Genomic DNA, 22355 nt, shown 5'->3' with positions numbered 1-22355 from the left:
GTAAATATGATAAAGATCATTTTTTAAATGTCGGATTTAAAAAAAATAAAAATTATTATATATATTAATTATTACCAAGGATATCGAGTTGATTAATGTATTGTAGACCCATCTTCACTCTAAAAAATATGTACAATTGAAAAATAACTGACTCCCCATAAACATTAATTCAACCCCTTAATTACCAACAAGACAAACACAATTTGACGGTCCTTTATATCGAGGACACGTTTATGGGGCCATTAGACAACACAAGTATAATTAAATCTTAATCCGTGCTAAGGCGTTCATGTTCGGTTGTTTTAATCTGTGAGTAAAAACCAAAGAAGACTTACTTTAGAAGTAGAGGTGTCTTAAGATCCGTGTAGAAGATTAAAATTCGGACAAAATGAGACTAAAAGATGAGGCTTTAATCCTTGTTAAGAAATTGATGTTACAAATAATTAATTGTGTAAGAAAACTAAATGAGGTAAAAGAAAACTTAATTGAAGAAATTGATGTTCCACATATGACACTGCTGACATTTAAAAATATTAATATCAAGTATTACAAGTATTTATATCTATGCACTGAAGTATTTATACCTATGTGGTCAACTATCTTTGTTAGAGAAAGGTTGCAGGGATGATTGGAAAATGTTGATGCGGTGATGCGGGGTCCACGATTGGGGATAAATATTTACAAGTATAGGTATAAATACTTGCACGGTGAGGTATAAATACTTGTGTGACGATGCGCCCGAAAGTATGTCATCATGGATCTCATTTGAAAGATAAAATTGCGTATAATACGTTCGTAGTTTTAGATTCGCAAAATTCTTCATAGATCCTGAGAAATGTGGATGACATTGAAAAAAAAACCACCTCTAAAAACATGTATGATTTTTCTTTCCATGTAATTTGAGTAGTACCTCCATATAGTCATATCAAGTTAGACATGCAAGTATTAATATCTTAGTTTGCAAGTATTAATTTATTATCTTTCAAGTATTTATATCTACGAATTTAATTAAACTTGGAATAAATTTAATTAAACTAGTTAGTTAAGTTAATTTATGAAAATTAAAATCTGTTTAAGAAATAAGAAGATGATGGAGAGATGGGAGTGGGGTTTCATATAATTATTCTTGAAATTAATACACATATCGGTGCGATTTAAATTCTTACATTATCCATATAATAAATAAGCAATTAATAACGACAGTCAATAAGCGGTTTGTCACAAAATTCGTGTAGAATCTCTATTTATATCCATCTGACCCTGGCACATATAATTCAAAAGAAGGAGATAATAGTTATCGTGATGAATTGAAAAACATGAGTTCCATTTTTTGTTCTTTTGAAAAAATCTCACATCATAGTGTCCTTCCTTCCTAGAATTAAATTATAGTACCAAAATTCAAGATTAGTCACTAAAGTTTGTTTTTTTTCCACAAATTTCACATCATAGTACTGTCCTTCCTGACTAGAATCAAATTACTGTAGCAAAATTTAAGATTAGTCCCTAAAGTTTTTTTTTTCCACAAATATTCTTTTGGATGATATTGAAAGCTGGTGTTTTTCCTCTCCTACCTTCATTTTTTATTTTTCCATCTTAATTAAGTAGTAAAATAGATTGACACAACATCTGTATGAACACTTAACATTCTTTTTAAAAAATAATTCAAATTAATTTAAAAGAATTCATAAGTATGTGGTGTGTTGTTGAAGATATGTATGATCTCTTGATTTTTTTTAAATAATCCAAATAAAATAAAATAAAAGCCATAAGTTTGTGGTGTGTCTATATACTACAATTTAAATTTCTATGCAATTGATCCCTACCTATCATTTTGTATCTAGGATTGTTTAATGTATAGCATTGAAAAAAAATCTCAACGTTTTGATTTACGTGATGCCTCTTTCTAATTATTTTGTTACCGCAATATAAAAATTTGAGGAAGGTTGAAATATCTCTATTTTTGGTGTCTTCATTATGCCTCCATTTTTAAAAACTAAATTTAAAACTTAAAATAAAACCATTAGCACAACATTTGTTTTGCTGTCAACAAGAGTCAATAGACCATTTGTTTTTACTATGTCCATTATCACAACAGGTTTGGTTCTGGTTAGGTAAAAGCCAAGATGTAATGCACCAATGACACACTTGGGAAGATATTTTAGTATATTCTAAGTCCCTTGAACACACTGATGAGGTTGGTATTCTCATAGTTCTTAGTGCAGTTAGCTGGTCTCTATGGAAACACAGAAATGATCTTTGTTTTAATAATGCTCTCATTAAATCTGCTAGAAACATGATACTAACAATTAAATCTTTGTGTCTATACTGGACAGGGAACATGAAGAAAAGATTCAAGGATGCACGGGGCAATTGGCTTCCAGTAATTGAGGTTGCCATTCCACTTAGTCAGTACATGCCACTCCTCATGGTGGTGTATCAGCCCACAGGGGTCGCACCAGATGCAGAGATTCCATAGGTAGATGATGAAGCTCAGGATTTTGTGTTGCTCAAGTAGTGTTAATAGTCTCAGCCCTTTACTAAGTGGCTTAGTTTTAGCAACTCTTAAGTACTTTTGGCATTTGACATCTGTTATGCTTATGTGGATGTATGATTTGGTATATTTTACTTCTTTTGCACTTGGTAGTTGGTCCAGGATATTGGTCACTTAAGAACATTAGTTTATTGGTTTGTATTTAACTCAATTTCAGCAATGAAATTGGCCTTTTGCCTTTTAAAAAAAAAATTAAAATAAAATCGTTGAATATGATCTACCTCAATCAAGGTTCTAAATAGCGATTATAGCGGCATAGCGGGGAGACCAAAAAAAAAAGCTATTGCGAATAGCGTAGCTATAGCGGAAGCTATCACACATAGCGATTTTTCCTTTTCAAACTTTATATTCTATATTTCTACTAATTATCAACATAATCAATATTAGAGAATGGATGTAACAACTAAATGACAACTAATCTAAGTCTATACTTTTTATCAATTACGCAAATAAGAAGGAAAAAAAAATCTAAAAAGTAACATTATTTAATAGTTTATACTTCATGGTATTACATATTATAATAGACAAAGAGCAATTAATTTTATAAGGTAAATGAAGTCAATATACATATTTAAACATTTTATAATTATAATAATAATCAAAATCAGCTTTCAATTGAAACGAACGATAATAATTTTACAAATGAATACTATAAAAAGAGTAATCAAAATGAAGAATTAGTATTTGAATATTTCTCGATATAGAATGATAGAATAAATCACAAATAAAAATAGAAACATATAGTTTCGTTTAGTATACTTATCGTAGAAGACCATAGCATTAGAAATAAGAATAGAAGTACAGAAGTTCATATAAATTGCAAAAAAAAACCATGTAGCATAGCGGTAGCTATAGCGGGTCTCATATAGCGGTAATAGCGGTAATAGCGGTCTTAGCGTTTATGGTCCGAAAAGGCTATAGCGTAGCTATAGCGCCGCTATAGCTAGCTATTTAGAAGCCTGACCTCAATTTATCTATGCACTTGTAAAAAATTATGACATTTCAACTTTGTTTTGATTGTCATCGAGAACTTGTAAAAACGTACTAATGTGAATAATTTCTAGACGTTGATTTTTCAACTAATTGATTCACATAAAAAAAAACCAAAATGTAATAAATTTTTTTGAACACGTAGATAAAATAACACAGATCACATCTAACAGTTTTATTTTGAGATTTATAATTAAAATTTTGAATCATTAACATTTTGAAAATAAAAACATAATAAAAGTACAAAAAATAGAAATATTTGAACCTTCCTCTAAAAATTTATCATACAAAAACTATACATAGACTTTGCATTTTTTTCAGATATTTTTTGTTTCTTCTGACAAGTACATCTAGTTCCTTCTAGGCTTCTAGTGACTTGAATCATAATAAATATATGTATTATATAATTTGTAAATGCATACTCACCGTGTAAACACGTGTGTGAGTGATATAATGCGGAGACGGAAAGGGGTATGTATCAATTTTGCTTTTGTAAAATCATAACTACCCCAAGTCCCCTACCATCAATTAATCTGGCGCCTCTACAATTTAATTTAGTGCCAACCCAACTTTTCAACCTAACATTTCTCACAATCTTTTCTCAACCATTTCCATGCAACACACCACAAAAAGAAACTAAAACCCTTTCGTAGATACCATCAATTAATTGGTTTCCAAGATGGAGAAAGTGCCTCTCTCTCCAATGAAGAAGGGAAGCGAAGAACATGTGGATATGGAACCAGCATCCGCGTGGCGTCTCCGGTACAGCGACTTTCGCATGCCGGAGCATCCTCAAGAACAACCACTTGTCACTAGAGTTTTTAAAAGAGGGCATGGTATGTACCTTATATACTTGGTTGTGTTTTTTCTTCCTAGTTTAATTTTACATTTTTTGGGTTTTTAAATGTTAATTTCATGATTGATTTTGAAATACCATTTCTCCTGTTCTCCTAAAATTAAATATTCATCATGCCAAATTTGTTATAATTGTTATCGTCAAATCAACTAAATATTAGGGTTTCACATCTTCCTCCCTCTTCAACATTTTTTCAAGCATCATAAGCATTTATTTCACAAATGCTAAATGCTTCATGGCGTAATTTTTCCTTTTCAAGGGAATCAGATCTCCTGCCCCTGGAGTGCAGGAAATTTCTGCCCCCAGAGTCACTGCGGGATGGACCCGGTTACTGTTAAAGGGTTTAGAGTTAAAGTGGTTTTGGATTTAGAGTTATATGGGGGCCCACTCTGCAGTAACTTTGGAAGCAGACGATTCGGTTCCCTTTTCAAGATCTCAAATTTCACCATAATGATATAGAGGTTAATATTAAAGATGTTATCTATTTTCTCTATAAAGATATAACTTTTTTCCTTTTATCCGTACAACTAAGGAAATAAAGTAAGCTAATTTTGAGAGCACATATATAAAAAGAACAAAAAAAAATGTAATTTATTGTATTTTCCTTGATGAAAGATGCCAGTTGTGCTTCTTCCAAAATAGAAATCATGCATAGACTCCTTATTTGTGACCTATTTGCTGTCTCCCGCCACTTGTGACATGTAACAATACAAATATAGGATCAAAATTGGTGGCTAGATTCAGTTTCTATATTGCATTTGTTTTTTCCCTTCCAATTTTACAATTAAAAAAAAAAAGTGTGCACATAATTTCTTGCTAGATTTCTTCTATTTGTACACATCTTTGGCATCTTTTTCTGTCCTTTAAAAAAATGTACTTGCCATTTCCAAAAAAAAAAATATACTTGCCAAATTGAGTTATAGTAGTTCTTCAAATTATGTAGCAAAAACTTGGGTTATCTTCCTTCTTTTAATTAGAAAATTAGATTAATTAATTATCATATAGGGAGGAAATTAACAAAATCATATGTCAACTTCATAATATATAATAGCAATATATTAACCTTACCAAATATTTGTGGAGACAATTGAAATTGAAATGAAAGGCTATGTTGCCACACAAATGGTCAATATCATTATCACCTAGATTAAAATAAAGGAGACGCCATATTTTAAGGCAACTTTTAGGCTGCCTGACTTAGCTTTGAACAAACATTTTGGATTTATCATATATTCAAGTTAAAGTGACATCTCAAGACTTCTAGTTGTACCAAATCTTGGCTGTTTGAAAATTTCAATTGCGTACAGTATTAAACCAACATCATTTGCTAAAAGTGAAAATCATTTAATAATGTTAGATTGAGTGCATCATTGCATGCTTCATGCTTGTGTCAGAAAGGGTTTAGTTGACTGCGGATATGCGTCATTTAAAATAGTGGCGTGTGAAAATGAAATAATAACAACAACAACATAGTGATATGCATATATCAGTCTTTTTTTATTTTAATTTCAAGTTCCAAAAGTCCAATTTAACATTTTTAAAATTCAAATTTTATTCAAAATTTGCTAATGAAATCTATTTAGTTGCTTTTGGGATATTTTGTACACAAGGACAATATGTCCTGTTCAATTGGAAAAGCATATTCTTAGCATTAATACCTCCAAAACACTTCTCTCAAATATCATATCATGTAATTATCTATCTCTTTCTTTCTTCCTGACAGAGACAAATAGAAGCAACTAGCTAGTCACTATTGACAGCAGCTCTATTTGATCAACATCTGATCTAAGAATCTAAGATAATCGAACAAGTAGACATTTATCAAGGATTTTAGTTTAATTAAATATCAAGGATTTTACTTGAAATATCGGTAGAAAAAAAATACACTCTAAGCTGGAAAAACACGAAAAAAAATTTGAATCCATATCCCCTCCCTCATGTTATCTAAAGTGAAATGGAGAGAATCAAACCGTCCTTTTAGTTCTGACAAAAATCTTAAAGCGGACTCTATGTCTGACTAGTACGAACCGAATCTCTTGCCCCCAGGTTGCAGGAAATTTCTGTCTCCAGAGTCACTGCGGAGTGGGACCAGTTACTGTTAAAGGGTTTAATTATTGTTACTGTTTTTAAATTTGGGCCCACCCGCAGTGACTCTGAGAGCAGGAATTTCCTGCCCCAGAGAGGCAGACGATTCGGTCCCTGACTAGTATCCAAATTCTTTTGATTCTTTCTCTGTTGCACACTTTGCACTCCAAGGTGAATCCGTATCACCTCAGATACCTGAGGTACAAGTGGTGAATCTGGACCGTTCATTCCACTTGGCACGAATCTCAAAGCAGTCCATTTTTTTTCAATTGCAACTCCGGTACCTTGGGGCACACGGACTCCCCCAGGTGGGGATATGGGCCTAAAAGAAAATGCAAGGGCCATGTGGGCCAAACTTTAGCCGACTTATGTACGACCTCCCGGGACCCATGACCCTCTAATTTGTTATTATTATATTTTATTAAAGTTTATATGAGGTTAAACTTGCTAATAGCTGGATTAATTTCAAAGAACAAGAAATGAAATCACTGATTTTTATTTACTTGATGAACTATATATTTATGTTTATAGATTATTAATTTTTCAAGCTTGTTTGATTGTTTAAAATAATTAAGTAAATAAATAATTTTTTTATTAAAGAGTTCCGGTACACACTTATATCTATTAAATTTCGCTTTTTAGAATTGAATAGAGACAGAATTTTTTTATGTACATTTTATTTTAGTATCTATCAAGAGTAATAACTTGTTAATTCTTCAAAGGCAAGGAAGCGTTTTTCCATGACAATTGAGCATAAGATATTAAGAAATTTGTTTCATATTTTAAATCTATCTTTCAGATAAAAAAATATAAATTATTGTTTGAAATATATCTGCCGACCTTTATGGTTTTTTGACGATATCTTCTTGTAAGTTCCTATAATTCTTTGTACCGACATCTCTGGTCCCTCCAGCCTCATCTAAAATTCTCAAGTTTAATTGCTAATTCCATTAGGCGTATAATTTGGAACTTGGTTGTATTAGAGAAATTAGTTCTGAACACGTGGTGGATCACACTGCACAAAAGTACCAATTAACACGGAAAGAAGATGCAACCTTATCTTAACTTCCCCTGAAAGTAAAAGCATTCCATAAACTCTGGCAATTCTTGTCTTTGTTTGTTACCACCAAAAAAGAAAAATAAAGGAATACAATTATGTTTGTCGTGGGCGAGTTGGTCTCCTCTCCTATTCCACTTTTGTTGACACTATCAAAAGATAATTTCAAACTCTTTTAAAGATTCCAACACTTAACCAACCGTATGTACGCTGATGCATCAGGTCGGTCCAATAAGAGTCTGACAACTGGCCTAGCTCCTAGGCAATTTTTATTAATGAATAATAACACCTGTCCTAGGTAACTTAACCTTTAAGATAGAAGAATAAATGAATAATAGATTCTATTTTGTTGACATCTGGATGTTTCCTGGAGCCTTCTCATCAAATTCTTATCATTTCCAGAAAATGATTTCAGATTCTTTGTTTGAGTAGGTTTTTCTCGAGAGAGCCGACCATACTGTAGTATAGTGTGTCATTTAGTAATAAATCTGACTAGTATAACATCAGTATCATATGACACTAATTTTAAAATTGATTAAATAGATTTTAAACGACTAAGTCAAACCGTTTAAATCAATTTACTTTATGAGTAATGTATTTACATGTAATTTTTTTATATTTTTAATTTATATTAGTATCAAATCAAGCAATAAAAATATTTAAAATAAATATATCAAAATTAATTTAAAAACTCGCACATTCTTGACTTGATATCAAATAAATTCAAAATGTTATAAATTTTACATGTAAATGCACAACTAATGAAGTAGATCGGTTTGGATTTACTGTTGAAGTCGATTTGATAGAGTTTATAGTTGGTGTTTATATAGACTGAAATGACACTGATATTATACTAACTAGACTTTTTTGTGATGCTTGATATTTTTTTTTCTGAAAAGGAGATGTATTGACTGTTGAGTGACCTTTCAAGCGTTTATTTTAGTATCTACCTTCGGAAATAATTATTATTAATATTTATGTTATACATATTAATACTTAAATTGGAGTCTTTAAAATTAAATTAGTTAATTATTATGAATATGTAGTATGAACCTAAGTGCGCTATGCATCATAGTACTGTAAATCAGAAAAATATTAGGTACCAATATGAAAACATCAAAACCATAAAATTTCAATAAGAAAAACTTGCGGACCCAAAGTGCAATTATTGCAATTAGATGATTATATATTCAATACTTATCTATACATTGTAGCAGAAAGAGACATATTATAAAAAACAAAAAAAATTCATACAAAATATCATCTTTTCATAAAAATCTTAACAAAATAACAATATTAAACAAGAAATAATATTCCTTAAATAATATAAAAAATAAAAAGAAATGAAATACAACCAATCAATTTATTTAAATAATATTTTAGAAAAAAAATCAAAACTAATAAAAATGACGATACAATTTATATGTGACGAGGATGTGTGACAGATATTTGTCTATATAAATTTCAACTTCTATATATAAAAAATATTAATATATAAAATCATAATATTTAATCAGAAAATTAATATTTAATCCGATTTTTTTTTTTAATCAGAGCCGAATCAGAATATATAATTGCTTAATATAAAAGAATAGTGATATAACTGATAGGTGCACGACTCCAAAGTCTCTGTGCACCGTACTTTCCTCTTTTACTCTAAATTTCTAATAAGAAAGAATCGAGAGAGAAGAGAGGAGAAAAGATTACAGTGGCGATGGATGTGGGGAGAAAGAAAGAGGAAACGGAGGTATCCGGTTCAGGGACTGCCTGGCAAATAAAAGCAAGTGATTTCGATTTTGCAGATAAACCCCCCAATCAACCTTTCTTCTACCGCCTCTTCCGGAGACCCTATGGTGCTCTCTCTCTCTCTCACACAAGCAACAGAGCTCTGTTTATTTTTTTTTTGTTAATTTGTATGGAGAGAGATTTGTATTAATCAAATGGTACAACACTGGAAGTATTTAGTGTATTGATAATATTATAGATTAAAATATTTAACTTATAATAGTAATTAGTATATTGAGAATATTAATATTTTACTTATCATATGCATGTTATATTATAGATTAAAATAGTGCCTTCATTTCTTTGTGAAGAAATCCTCAAAGAATGATGTAAATTGAAAATTTTGGAGGGGCTTGAACAAGTTTTAATATTTTTAGGTTGTTTTTTTTTTAAGGCACAGTTTAACTGTTGAAATTCAATGATTAACTGTTATTTGTGCCGTAATCCTAATTACATCTAATGTAAACTGTAATTACCGCGAGGTTAGTACTATCTGATTTAACTAAAACTTCACATTTTCATCCCTAAAGTCTACTGGAATCTGGATTAACAATATTTGAGTTTACCAGGAAGTCCTCTTTTTTTTTTCTTGAATTCTCCTTAGGTCTCTATGGTTCGTAAAGCTTCTTATAATCTTATTGCACAAATATGCATGCTAATAAATTAACTTAGTTATGTTTGTTGATGCTTTTCTTGTTCTTCTCATAAGATCCTATTATAATAATTAAATATATGAATATATGTTTTTGTAAATTTTCAGGGAAGCAACAGAAAATTGCAAAATACTACAAGAAGCAGGAGAGCCTTCTTAAAGGGTTCACAGAAATGGAAAATATTCAAGAACTAGGCTATTTGGATGGAACTCCTACAGATGTACCATGTTATTTTTTATTTGAAATTTGGGTGTTTTAACATATGCTGTCAATTGTTTTTTTATCTAGTGATCTCAAAATTCTTTCTTTCTTAATTTTTTCAGGAGGAGTTGGAGGAATTGGCAAAAAGTGAGAGAATGGCAATAAATATATCAAATTTTGTGAACTTGCTACTTTTTATTAGCAAGGTTCTGGCATCAATTGAAAGTAGGTCTCTGGCAGTAATGGCATCAACCCTTGATTCCTTATTGGATCTCTTATCGGGTTTTATTCTCTGGTTCACCTCGCATGCGATGAAGAAACCTAATAAGTATCATTACCCGATTGGAAAGAAGCGAATGCAACCCGTAGTATGTCTCTCTCTCTCTCTTATAACTCTGTTTTTATTATGTATTGATGTAGCATAAAAGATAATATCATTTTGTTTGAACTGTGCAGGGAATTATTGTTTTCGCATCGGTTATGGGTACACTTGGCTTTCAAATACTTATCGAGTCTGGCCGTCAACTTGTTACAAATGTATAGCAACTATTTAATTTTTCTATTTTAAAATTTGTTTTTATATTTTTTGCACAAATTTAAGTCAGCTAAATTAAATTTCTTGTTTTTGTTCTCTGTGTAGGAGCACACAACATTTCACAAAAAACAAGTGATGTGGATGGTGGGCAGCATGGGTTCGGTGACAATAGTGAAATTTGTGTTGATGATATACTGTCGTTCGTTTAAAAATGAAATTGTCAGAGCTTATGCACAGGACCATTTCTTTGATGTCATTACTAACTCCATCGGTCTTGGCTCGTCCTTACTCGCGGCGCGCTACTACTGGTGGATGGACCCCGTTGGGGCTATCTTGGTAATTTTATTATCATCTCAAGAGGGAGGCTTTGGTACTATGCATAGTGCCAAATAGTATGTACTATGAATTAATATCTCTGTTTTTAGAGTCCAAATAGTCCATCTGAACCATTCAACATGATCTCCATGTGAAAATATACCCGCTGATCAAAATTTTATATTTTTTAGAATTTATTTTGCTATTTTTTTAGATAGATAGAAAATCAATCTAAAAATTCTAGACCATTCAAAAGTAGTCATTTTCTACCTATCTAAAAAAATAGTAAAAAAATGTAAAATTTAGTCTTGCAAGTTCATTTTCATATGGAGATCATGTTGAACGGTTCGGATCTACTATTTGAACTTTTAAAACGAAGATATTGATTGATAGTACAAAATGCATAGTACCGTAGCCTCACAAATCATCTAAAACTGTTATTTCTCATCTTCAATCACTTCCTTTTCTTTAATTTATAACACTTATGTTATGTTTGTTTATTTAGATTGCTTTATATACGATCATTACATGGGCAAGGACTGTGATGGAAAATGTGAGGACATTGATCGGCAAAACGGCACCAGCTGAGTACCTGACAAAACTAACATACCTGGTATGGAACCACAACGAGGAAATTCGGCACATAGACACAGTGCGAGCGTACACTTTTGGGACCCACTACTTTGTGGAGGTTGACATAGTGCTGCCGAGTGAAATGCCTCTCAACCAGGCACATGATATTGGCGAGTCGTTGCAGGAGAAATTGGAGCAGTTGCCGGAGATAGAGCGAGCATTTGTGCATCTCGATTTTGAGTACACGCATAGACCCGAGCATAATAAGAGTAAAGTGTAAAGACCAGTGTAATTTTGAAATTTTGCTCTGTACCATATATGATGTAGAGAGGAATGTTGTAAATGTAGCTGGTAACAAGTGCTTATCTTGTTTGATTTGGCTGTACCGGTGTAGTAGCGTGGTCATGTTCTCACTTCATCCTTAATTAAAAAATAAAAGTAATTTAGTTAAGGAATGTTATCATAAGAATGTTTGATAAGAATGTTTGAATTTTGAGTGAAGCTTGCCCATTAATTTTGCATAGCTTTATAACTAATTCTAAGATAATCTCATCCTAATGATGCAATATAGGCAATTAATTTACTTTCTTATATCAATTATCAAATGCAGCAATATAGGCAATATGAATTGTAGGATAATTAGGATATATAATTCTCGTCTCCTGCCTGTTTCCTCCTCTCCTCTCTTGCTTCGCTTTCTGTTTTGTCAAATGCCAACTCTTCTATTAGTCAGAATAGGAAAAGATAAGAAAAAACTCTCAAGAAATAGCTTGAATGCATTGAAAGAAAAAAAAAAATTTAGAAGATTGAGGAATGAGGACCAACCGAACAAGTTATAGCTAAAAAGCTATTTTCACAACCCAACAAAAATAAAATGTAAAATGAAAGGAACAAAATAGCAAGCCCAACAGCTATATTTGGAAAAACCTGTGACCCCGCAATTCATCAGAGACACCCTTCTGCTTTTCCTTTATTCCCACCGAATTCAACATTAGATATAACACCTCTCTCTGGCCGCTCTTCTCCGGCGCCCCATCTCTACTACGACCATCCCTGTACAAGGTTGTTGAGCTGAGGTTTTCACTTATCTTTTGAATGTTGGTATTTATTCTGCTTTTAGATTTTTTTTGAAAAATATTTTTTACTTATTTTGAACAAAACCCTAAATTTTCTTGGGTGAAATTTCTAATGTTTTCAGATATTGATTTTCTAACAAATAGTAGGAAATTTGATATTTTTATGAACTATACTATGATTTTGTATAAATGTTGAAATTAACTATAAAAATGTCCCTCTCAATTCAAATTCTTAGGTTAGCTATGCTGTGGTAGATCAGTTATAGTACAAGCTGATTCAAATTAGAGGTGTATACTTGTTTGAATAGCTTTTAATGTGAATTTCAATTAATTTCTGTGAATGAAATCTTCTAGTTATTCTTAATTTGCCATGTTTAGTTAGTTCGCTTTGCAAAAATGCCTAATTTAGCTATATATTATGTGGCATTTTTAGTCAACAATATTAATTATTGTGTGAACCAAAATTCTATATAATAAGAAACTGATTTTAGTGTAAATCGTACAGAATTACAATCTCTTATCTAATAAATATACTATCACTAGAAGATATACTCCAATGGGTTCATCCGCTGCAGCAATCAGTCATCAAATCCTCAAGCGAGCCTCAGCAATTCGTACAAAGACCACAATCGGATCACATATGTTTAAGATTTACGAATATTCCCTGACAAAAGGGATTGGTATATAGGAAGTTGCATTAAATCGGATGCTTTCACTGTTGGCGGATATAACTGGATAATTGAATTCTATCCTGATGGAGACACCAGTAATGACAAAATTTTTATATCCTTTTGGCTTTGACTTGTAACTGCAGCTACTGATGTGAAGGTGCAATTTACTTTCACTATACTTCAACAAAATGGTGCCTCCTCTATCTTTAGCCTTACATCTCCAGTCTGGACTTTTGGAAGTTACACCACCACTACAACTTATGGTTATTCGCAATTTGCAAAAAGAACTGAATTCGAGGTATCAGAACATTTGAAAGATGATGCTTTTACAGTGAAGTGTGCTGTTACTGTAATTTTTGGAACTAAGCTTGAAGTAATTAGCCCTATGGCATCATTGTTCAGTGAAATTTTGCTAACTTACTAGAGAGCAGAAAGGGGGCAAACATTACAATTGTAGTGAAGGGAGACAGATTTAAGGTTCATCGGTGCGTGCTTGCAGCAAGTTCAGCTGTATTCAATGCTGAGCTTTTCGGTTGCATGAAAGAGAAATGGACAGACACCATAACAGTTGAAGATATTGAAACACCAGTTTTCAAATCCATGCTTTACTCATTTATTCTGATTCATTGCACGATTTTGATGAGACTAGCGTTGATAACGATAAAAAACAAGATGTGAGGTTGATGGCTCAGCATTTCTATTTTTTTTAACTAATTTTGATATGCGATTAAATACCTGTAAGATAGGTACCAGTTGGAGAGGTTGAAGTTGATGTGTGAAGATTTCCTATGCAAGAATCTTAGTGTGACTAATGCTGCGACTACATTAATTTTGGCAGAGCAATGCAATTGCAGTCAACTCAAAGCAAAGTGCTTCAAATTTATCATGTCTCCTGAGGTTTTTATAGCTATTATGCAGACGGATGAATTTCACAATTTGATTAAGATATTTCCATCAATTCTGAAAGATATGTAAATTTTCTTTGAAAATAGATCATCTTTGAGTGTTCTTTGTGATTTATAGTGTTAATTATGGCTTTGAAGTTGTCACTGTTAATGGAATTATGAATAACTGGTTTCATACTTACGTATGTTACATGGGCATCCTTTATGGAAAGAGAAAATGTTTTAGTCCACAGAAGATTGTCCACAGCATAGCATCTTATCCAGTTTAACGTGTTTTAACGGACTTCGGTACGGACTGTTATTTATCTGATTTCCATTTACGGTAACCTTTAATCCCAATCCCCTCTCACGTTCTCCCTCTTCTTCAGTAGAGATGCCCTTCCTCCTCTCACGCTCTCTCCCTCTCCTTTCACCTGCTCTACCACCTAGCGCCGTGCCCTTCAAAATCTCTCCCGGTCATCTTCTTTCCGTGAGTCATCGAGCTCCTTGCACACAAACACCAAACAACCGCTACCACATCGAGCTCTTCCACCAGATCCAGATCCGATGACTATGATGAGATGTGACGAGATCACGATCAGCTCCGAGTACAGTGTTTAATCCGTACAAGAGACGGGCATATCAACTCCGACATCGGAAATTGTGCAACCTTCATCAGCACTGACCGTTGGACCTGGAGCTGCTATGCCTATGGCTCACACTCGATCCTCTCCACCTCTTCGCCACCACCACTGTTGCCATCAGCCTTAGCCTCTCGCGACCGCCTGTGGCTCAATGACAAGGTTTGCTTATTTTAAAAGTTTGTTAGTAGTTAGTACTTAGATAATGTACTAGCTTTTGTTGATAACATATTATAATACAAATCGTGATTGTTGATTTGAACAATACTTTTTAGTACTAGCTGTCAAGGTAAGTGCTTAAATATTAGTTTCTACTTCTAGTACTCAATTTTAACACAATTTTACATAGCCTTTAGGTGTGCACGGGAGGTGTTCGATATAATGCCTAAGCTAGAGAACAAACAAGTTCAATCCAAAAGCAGTGCTGTGAGGTGTTCGATACAATGCTTAAGCTAGAGATATTAAGGTTCTCTCCCTCTCTCTTTGTTTCTTTCACCTCTTCAGTTTTGTCTCTCTCTGAGTAAGAAATTTGAATTAGCTATCAATTAAGTAGAAATCTACATATTTTAGTTTGATGCTAGTGTTTCATATCATTGAAAATTATGAAAAGCGAATCAGCCTTCAAATGAAACACCACTGCTTGAATCTAATAATTCTGACAATACTTCTTTGGGATCGGTCTTATCTCTATAGAATAAAGCTTATTGTGGTAAATAGTCCACAAGCAAGCTTATAGTGGTAAAATTTATTTCGTGCTGGAGGGGGTGAGTGAAGAGCTGAATATACTAGCAGGTTAGAGCCTCGACTAGGCACCGACATGGCGTCGTGTTAGAACTGCCTTTTTTGAAGTGCAAAAGAACCTCCATCATGTCTTATTGGTTTTTAATTGCAACAAAAATCCATTTTTGTTTTTAATTGGTCCGTATTTTGGTGTTGCAGCTTCTAAAAAGGCAGATTATAAAGTGCTAATACCATCATGTTGGACTCTCTTATCAAGCAGATGCCGATCGGTGTTGTAGCTTAGGTATTTGCTGAAATGCCTATGATAGAATGCACTTATCCTTGAGTGTTTAGTCATGGTCAAATCTCACCACAAAATTTCTTAACGTTAAAACTGTTCCTATCAAAGTGTCATAACAGGTATGTTTTTGGTTTCTTTTGGACTGTGACGCTTGGCCGCATTCGGCCGCAATCTCCTACTCATCACACAATCTACTGCAACAACCACGTTGCGAACCTTCCCGTCAGGTACAAGGTTGGTTTGATTGCTCCGTAGCTTGGGATCTATGTTGGATATGACAAGTGTAAATAAATTGTGAAGAACAAGTTATTCGAGTGCCTATTCATTTTTTTTAGTCCTTTAGTAACCTAAAATGCACTGTTAATGACCTTGTCAAATGATAATCGGATGTATGGCACATTTGTGAAGGATTTGATTCTTCTTTTTTTCTTGTTTTGAAAATGTTTGTGAAAGGTTTGATTCATCTATTTTGATTTTTTTACTTGTTTTTAATTATGTTGTTTAGTATAATTGCTAAATTTATTATAGTAATAGATTTCCTATTGACTGGTGCATAATTTGTTTTACAGGATTTTTATATGGTAGTTTTGTAGGATTATCAGTTAGTTTATAGGTTTCATTCAATAGTTTTATAGGATGTATCAGTTTTTTTACAGGTTTCACGTGTCAGTTATTTTACAGGTTTTATGCATAGTTTTGTAGGATGTATCAGTTATTTTACAGGTATCATTCAATAGTTTTAAATAATGTATTAGTTATTTTACAGGTTTCAAGTATCAGTTATTTTTTTTTTGCAGGATGATATTTCAAAAGAACGTGTTGTGGAGTATTTTTTTTACAGGATATATGAATCAGGTTTAAAGGTTATGTAGAGTATTTTACCGGATATAGTTCACAATTTTACATGATATATGCATCATTTTACAGTATTTATTATTATTGATGTTTAAAGGTTTACAATATATATAATTTACAATTTTACAGGATATATTTTATAGTTTTACATGATATGTAGAGTGTTTTACAGGGTATAATTCACAGTTTTATAACCTTATTATTATCTTTTTTTTTGCTGGATAGTATTTCGAAGAATGCTAGTTTTTTCTGATGATATTCTGGATGTTGAATGATATAATTAGGTTTGCTATTTTGTGGTGAATATTATGGTTTGTGTTGAACAGATGCTGTGTGTGGTGAATATTATTGTTTTGTTGAACAGATGATGTATGTATGTTTAGATTCAGAAATTTTACAGTATACATGGAATTGATTTATAGTTTAGATTTAGAAATTTTATAGTATTGATTGTTTGTATGTTGTATGTTTTATTTTTGTAGTTTAAGTTGAAATTTTGCATTTTTTTTTACAGTTTATTTTATTCTTTTTCATATGCTTATTTTAAATTATTGAAATTTTATATTTTTTATGTTTTATTTTCACAGTTTACATTCACAATTTTACATTATTGAAAATTTATATTTTTTAATTTGTATTTTAATCGTTTTCATATGCTAATTTTACATTGTTTTAAATTTATAGTTTTTATTTTTTATTTTCATAGTTTAAGTTTACAATTTTACAGTATTGCAATTTGACATTTTTTAAATATTATTTAATATGCTAATTTTACAATTTTGTAATTTTATAGTTTTTACCTTTTTGATTTGATAGTTTAATTTGATAATTTTACAGTATTGAAATTTTTTTTTAACATTTTGTTTTATCGTTTTCATTTGTGAATTTTACATGTCTGTAATTTTATAGTTTGTACATTTTATTTTTATAGGTAAAGTGGTTAATTTTATAGTATCCAATGTTTTGATGATTTTATTGTGTGTTCATTAAATTGAGAAAAAAAGAATAAGAAAAATATAGAGAAATTTAATTTTGCATTTTTATCACATTTTTTGTCAAAATAACTGCTAATAACTAACAGTAACTGCCAATAACTTCTTATAACTGTAATTTTCGAAAGTACAGTTTGGAAGTACAAATTTTTTTGTCCTGTTGTGCAAGTTGCAATCTTTTTTTAACTTTCATGGGACCACTTCAAATAGGTGCTGGATGTTTTCTGATTAAGTGATATATTGTATTATTATACAGCATGTAGAAGTAGTTTTACAGTATTCGCGCAAGTCAAAGCTGTGGACAAATGGTGGACAAAAGTCTGTGGACAATTAGACGCTTCCTTTTCATATCAGAGATGGAGACTTCTAAATAGCTTAAAAGAACCTTCATTTGGATACTGAACATGCCATCTTTTACACATGACATTGATTGTAAATTTGTAATCACTATACGGCTATACCACAAACTGGGGTATTTTTTCCCACTATATAGTTTTTTTTCAGTATGCTCCAATCACAACTTTTCCTTTTCGCTATGTTGTTGCTACTTTTCTGAAACTAAAGTAACACCAAGACCAAGCCCAATACTCTCGCATTGGAAAATAAAAATTAAACTTCTCCTCACATATATCTATGAATCTAATTCATTAATTTCTCCTCTCTTATTCTCATCTAGTATGACTATAAAATTTTATGAAATGAAAACATAGCAAATTAGAAAAGTATGGATGCCTACCTCATTACTCAACCTAATAGTCATATCAGTCTTGTCTTAATTTCTCTTAATCCTATCTTCTTCATGGTTCCCTCTATCACTGGCAAGTGGCAACCTATGTATCATGATTTTTAGTTTTTTACCTCAATTATTTAACTTGTTTTTCGAATGATCATTGAAGAAGCAGCTTGCTCAATAATGCAAAATTTATAATTTATAATTATTTACAGACATGGTAAGATTGAAGGGAGAACACCCCTGGTGATACTTCCTAATTATAGAGAGGAAAAATAGAGAAGATCTGAAATCTAGTCATACATTAATTTAGATGTTTTGCTATATAGGGACAGTTTTAATTTATTCCGCAAAAGGATTTTTATTTCACACACAATAATTGATTTAGAAGATCAACATGCTAATTTATGCCATGTGAATATGCAAGCATAATTTAGATGTTGATTAATCATTTTATATTGGGATGAATTTAAATTTGTATTGATTTATTTTGAGAATTCACATTTTTTGTTGTCTATTATGTATATATATCAAAATTGATATATTTATTAATTAATTTTCTACATTGGGATATAATTACTTGTCTTTTTTCATATAAAATTACAACGCATATGGGATCCGTATCTTCCCAGGTATCTGACTCAACATAACAGTGTTATCAGAATCGGACCGGACCGGTCAGTTGGACCGGAAAAAATTGAAACCGGTCACCTGTCCGGTTCAGTTCTTTTAAATTATCACTTAAGTGTTTGAATCGGGAAAAACCAATTAAACCGGCCGGTTCTTATTATAATTTCACTGGACTGGACCGTGTAAAACCCCGGTTCAAATCAAATTTGATATATCTTCGCTTCGACTCAATTAATACTCGTTTGATGGAATAATAAGGACTAAACCCCCTTATTCCATCTTTTAGGCCGCAACAAACCAGCCATGGGGACTATGTTTAGACTCACAAGAGTCCGCTTATTTAATACCCTTAAAAATAAATAGTTAAATAAACAGTGATGACTATAGATGTGGCTTTTACCTCCTCTCAAATTTAAGATTTTTTGATTCTTTACTTCCTTGACAAAGAGGTCATCCTTAATTAGCATCCCGCCATAATCTTTCTTTTATTCATTTCATCCGATTTTTTTTTGGTCAGTGTCTACTGTCTATATCAGTTTCTTCACATTTTGAGTTTTTTTTTTCATCCTTTACATTTTAATGATTCAACATAGTTTTTCTTAGCAGATTTGTTAAAGGTAAAAATGTTAACACGGTTATTAACAAAGATCCTTAATTCTCTCAAATTATTAGCACAAATTTTGAATATAATAGATCGATCTTGTTTACTTAAAATATATCATTAAATGACAAATAATATTTCTTAAATGATATAAGAAAATATAAAAATGAAGATATGACCAATCAATTAAAAAAAAAAATCTGAAATTACATTTAAAAATAGAAAGAAATAAGGACCAATCTAAAAACCGAGTATCGATCTGACAATCAAATAAGTGTAGCAGGTACGTGTCTAAATATATTTAATTAGACTTCTACACGTAAAATACATCAAAAAGATGCATAAATAAAAAAAAAGCAAATTTATTTGATCAGAGGGCTAATATTGAATCCAAATTTTTATCTTTTATTCACAGCTGTTAGCGAATCAGAATATCTACGTACTTAATAAAAAAAGAAGATATATATGCCGATAGTAAAAATGTCAGAATAGATGCATTTTCCAGTTCCAATTCCAATTCCATTAGTCAGAAAATACCTGAAGATTGCACCATGACTACTGGACCATCACACTGCTTACACTTTCAAGTCTTGCTTTTCTCATTTTTTACCATTTATCTAGTTTTCCGTCACAATTGTATAATTATAACTTCTCTTTATCTAACTTTGCGTCCTATAATTCCATATTGTATATATAATTGGCAAGTTCTTGACTAAAAAAATAATTTACAGATTTCCGAAATAATATTATTATTTTTGCTTTATAATGGAAGACAATATTAGAATTGTTTCAATATTGATGTGAGAATTGTGCTAATAACAACAAATATTTATAATTAATGTGAGAACAGGGCTAGACCCTCGTTGTTTCTCAAAAAAAAAAAAAAAAATTAATGTGAGAACAAATGGGATCCAGGTCATCTTTGCAAATGTGACTATGAGTATTGTAAAAGAAAGGAATCAGGTAGAGAGTTCAATAATTTTGTGTAGAGAGAGGGTAGAGATGGAATTAACCCCAAGACGTAAGTCGTAACTTCTATTCTGAATACTGTGATGGTAATTCTGATGTTCATTGGGCCCCAACGAAAACCTTCTTACTTAATTATTGGGCCCCAATGGAAACTATTCAGCCCAATGGAGTACATGCATCTGATTGACAACACGGCTAACTAATTGAAGACAGGCAATCAGGCGTCATATCAAACAGTTTCTTTAATTAGTACCATATATATATAATTTTAAGAAAAGAAAAGACAAGAAACTTGCAGTAAAAGGACAATTGAGATGTGATGGGTTAATTATTTGCTCAGTCACTTAATTTGGAACTGGTTTTAATTTCCATATCACCAGTCACCACTGAGCAGCCAATCCCAATTGTAACCAGCACATGGTTTTCCATTTCCCTTCTATTTCCTCTATTGGTATCCGGCTCTCTAATATATTTACAAGTTTTTTTTTTTATCCGAACATGGTCTTTTTATCAATTATCACTAAAACCAAAAGCTGATTCTTATTCTCTAGTCTTGATTCTCTACTGATTTTAGGACATATTTTATTTATTATGATTGATATTAGTTAAGTTTGAGTTATCTATGCTTGTACATTATTTCTTTTTTTTTTCAAAAATATATTTTAGAAAAAAAATCTAATTAAAAAGTTGTAAGTCTACATCTAAATTTTCATCAATATTCATATATTCAAATCAACCCATATATTTTTTTTTTTTCAATTTCAACAATAGACAAGGAGGAGGATTCAAATACCTCATCGTGCCTCATATATGTATCTCTATTTTCAAAGTTCAAATTGTCAATCCAAACCGTTCAACATGATAGGTACAAAATCACTATCTTAGGATGGTCCAAAAACAATAATTTTGTACTTATCTTAAATTTTTTTTAAAAAAAATAAAAAAAATAAAAAATTTGATCTCCAAGCATATTTTTTAATATGAATATCATGTTCAACAATTAATATCGACAGTTTGAACTTTGAAAATGAAAATATAGAATGTGAGCACAATAAAGAAAGGCATGAGACATTTGAACCCTCATATATAACATATCTATGTTTACATGTTATGTGATGAATTATCGAATTAATTAAGCTGATTATAAAATAACCGAATGTTAGATTAATGCAGGTAATAAATAATGTATATGGAAATATTAACATATAAACTACTGCACCTGACATGATTCTTGCTTATTTTAAAAAAAAAAGTACATCATCAAATAATTGCGGCATAATGTGCAACCAAATCACATACTATAAGTTATACAAAGTATATATTGCCTTTGGAAGTACTCAATATGTTGTAATCTAAGTGCTGTACTAAATTTGAATCTCATTGTCAGCCAAAAAATTAGGTATTAATGTCCAAAAAAATGTGGACATCATAATGTAGAAGGTAAACAATAAATAATGAAAAGAATTCAAGAACACAAAAATTTATGTTAGCTTGATCATAGGATCTCAGTTATAATCTCAGCTTAACATGCATCTTAAGCATAAATCATGATTTTACACTAACAAAATAATATAAAAATTTGAAAAAGGCAAGTATATAGTTCTCACCTTATCATTGCTTCTCCTTTCCTGTCAAACCAAAAAAGAAATGTACAAATAAATAGTAACAGCCACCAAAATTTAAA

At 31.4% G+C, this 22355-nt stretch overlaps 1 protein-coding gene across 2 annotated transcripts; it reads left to right on the top strand.

Moving 5' to 3' along the window:
- Nucleotides 1-3816: 3816 nt before the first annotated feature.
- LOC144568226 (metal tolerance protein 7-like) lies at nt 3817-11986 on the top strand. Of its 2 annotated transcripts, none has more exons than XM_078318492.1 (6): nt 3817-4377; nt 10085-10197; nt 10301-10546; nt 10635-10715; nt 10819-11049; nt 11534-11986. In XM_078318492.1, exons 1-6 carry the CDS (start codon nt 4221-4223, stop codon nt 11879-11881), a joined length of 1176 nt encoding a protein of 391 aa, XP_078174618.1. In that variant the 5' UTR covers nt 3817-4220; the 3' UTR covers nt 11882-11986. The 2 variants fall into 2 exon arrangements, with proteins under 2 accessions (XP_078174618.1, XP_078174619.1); XM_078318493.1 differs by lacking the exon at nt 3817-4377 and adding an exon at nt 9153-9392.
- The last annotated feature ends 10369 nt before the right edge of the window (nt 11987-22355 follow it).

Source organism: Carex rostrata, chromosome 17, assembly GCF_964058835.1.
Source record: "Carex rostrata chromosome 17, lpCarRost1.2, whole genome shotgun sequence".
Taxonomy (NCBI): Eukaryota; Viridiplantae; Streptophyta; class Magnoliopsida; order Poales; family Cyperaceae; genus Carex; species Carex rostrata.
This window is presented reverse-complemented; position numbering and strand designations above follow the sequence as displayed.

What these genes read in the sequence shown, in the direction of transcription:
- LOC144568226 (XM_078318492.1), top strand. Translation starts at nt 4,221, where the DNA reads ATGGAGAAAGTGCCTCTCTCTCCAATGAAGAAGGGAAGCGAAGAACAT. An exon ending in AGTTTTTAAAAGAGGGCATG is followed by an intron (nt 4,378 to 10,084) that starts GTATGTACCTTA and finishes GTAAATTTTCAG; the next exon opens with GGAAGCAACAGAAAATTGCA. An exon ending in GCCGTCAACTTGTTACAAAT is followed by an intron (nt 10,716 to 10,818) that starts GTATAGCAACTA and finishes TTCTCTGTGTAG; the next exon opens with GAGCACACAACATTTCACAA.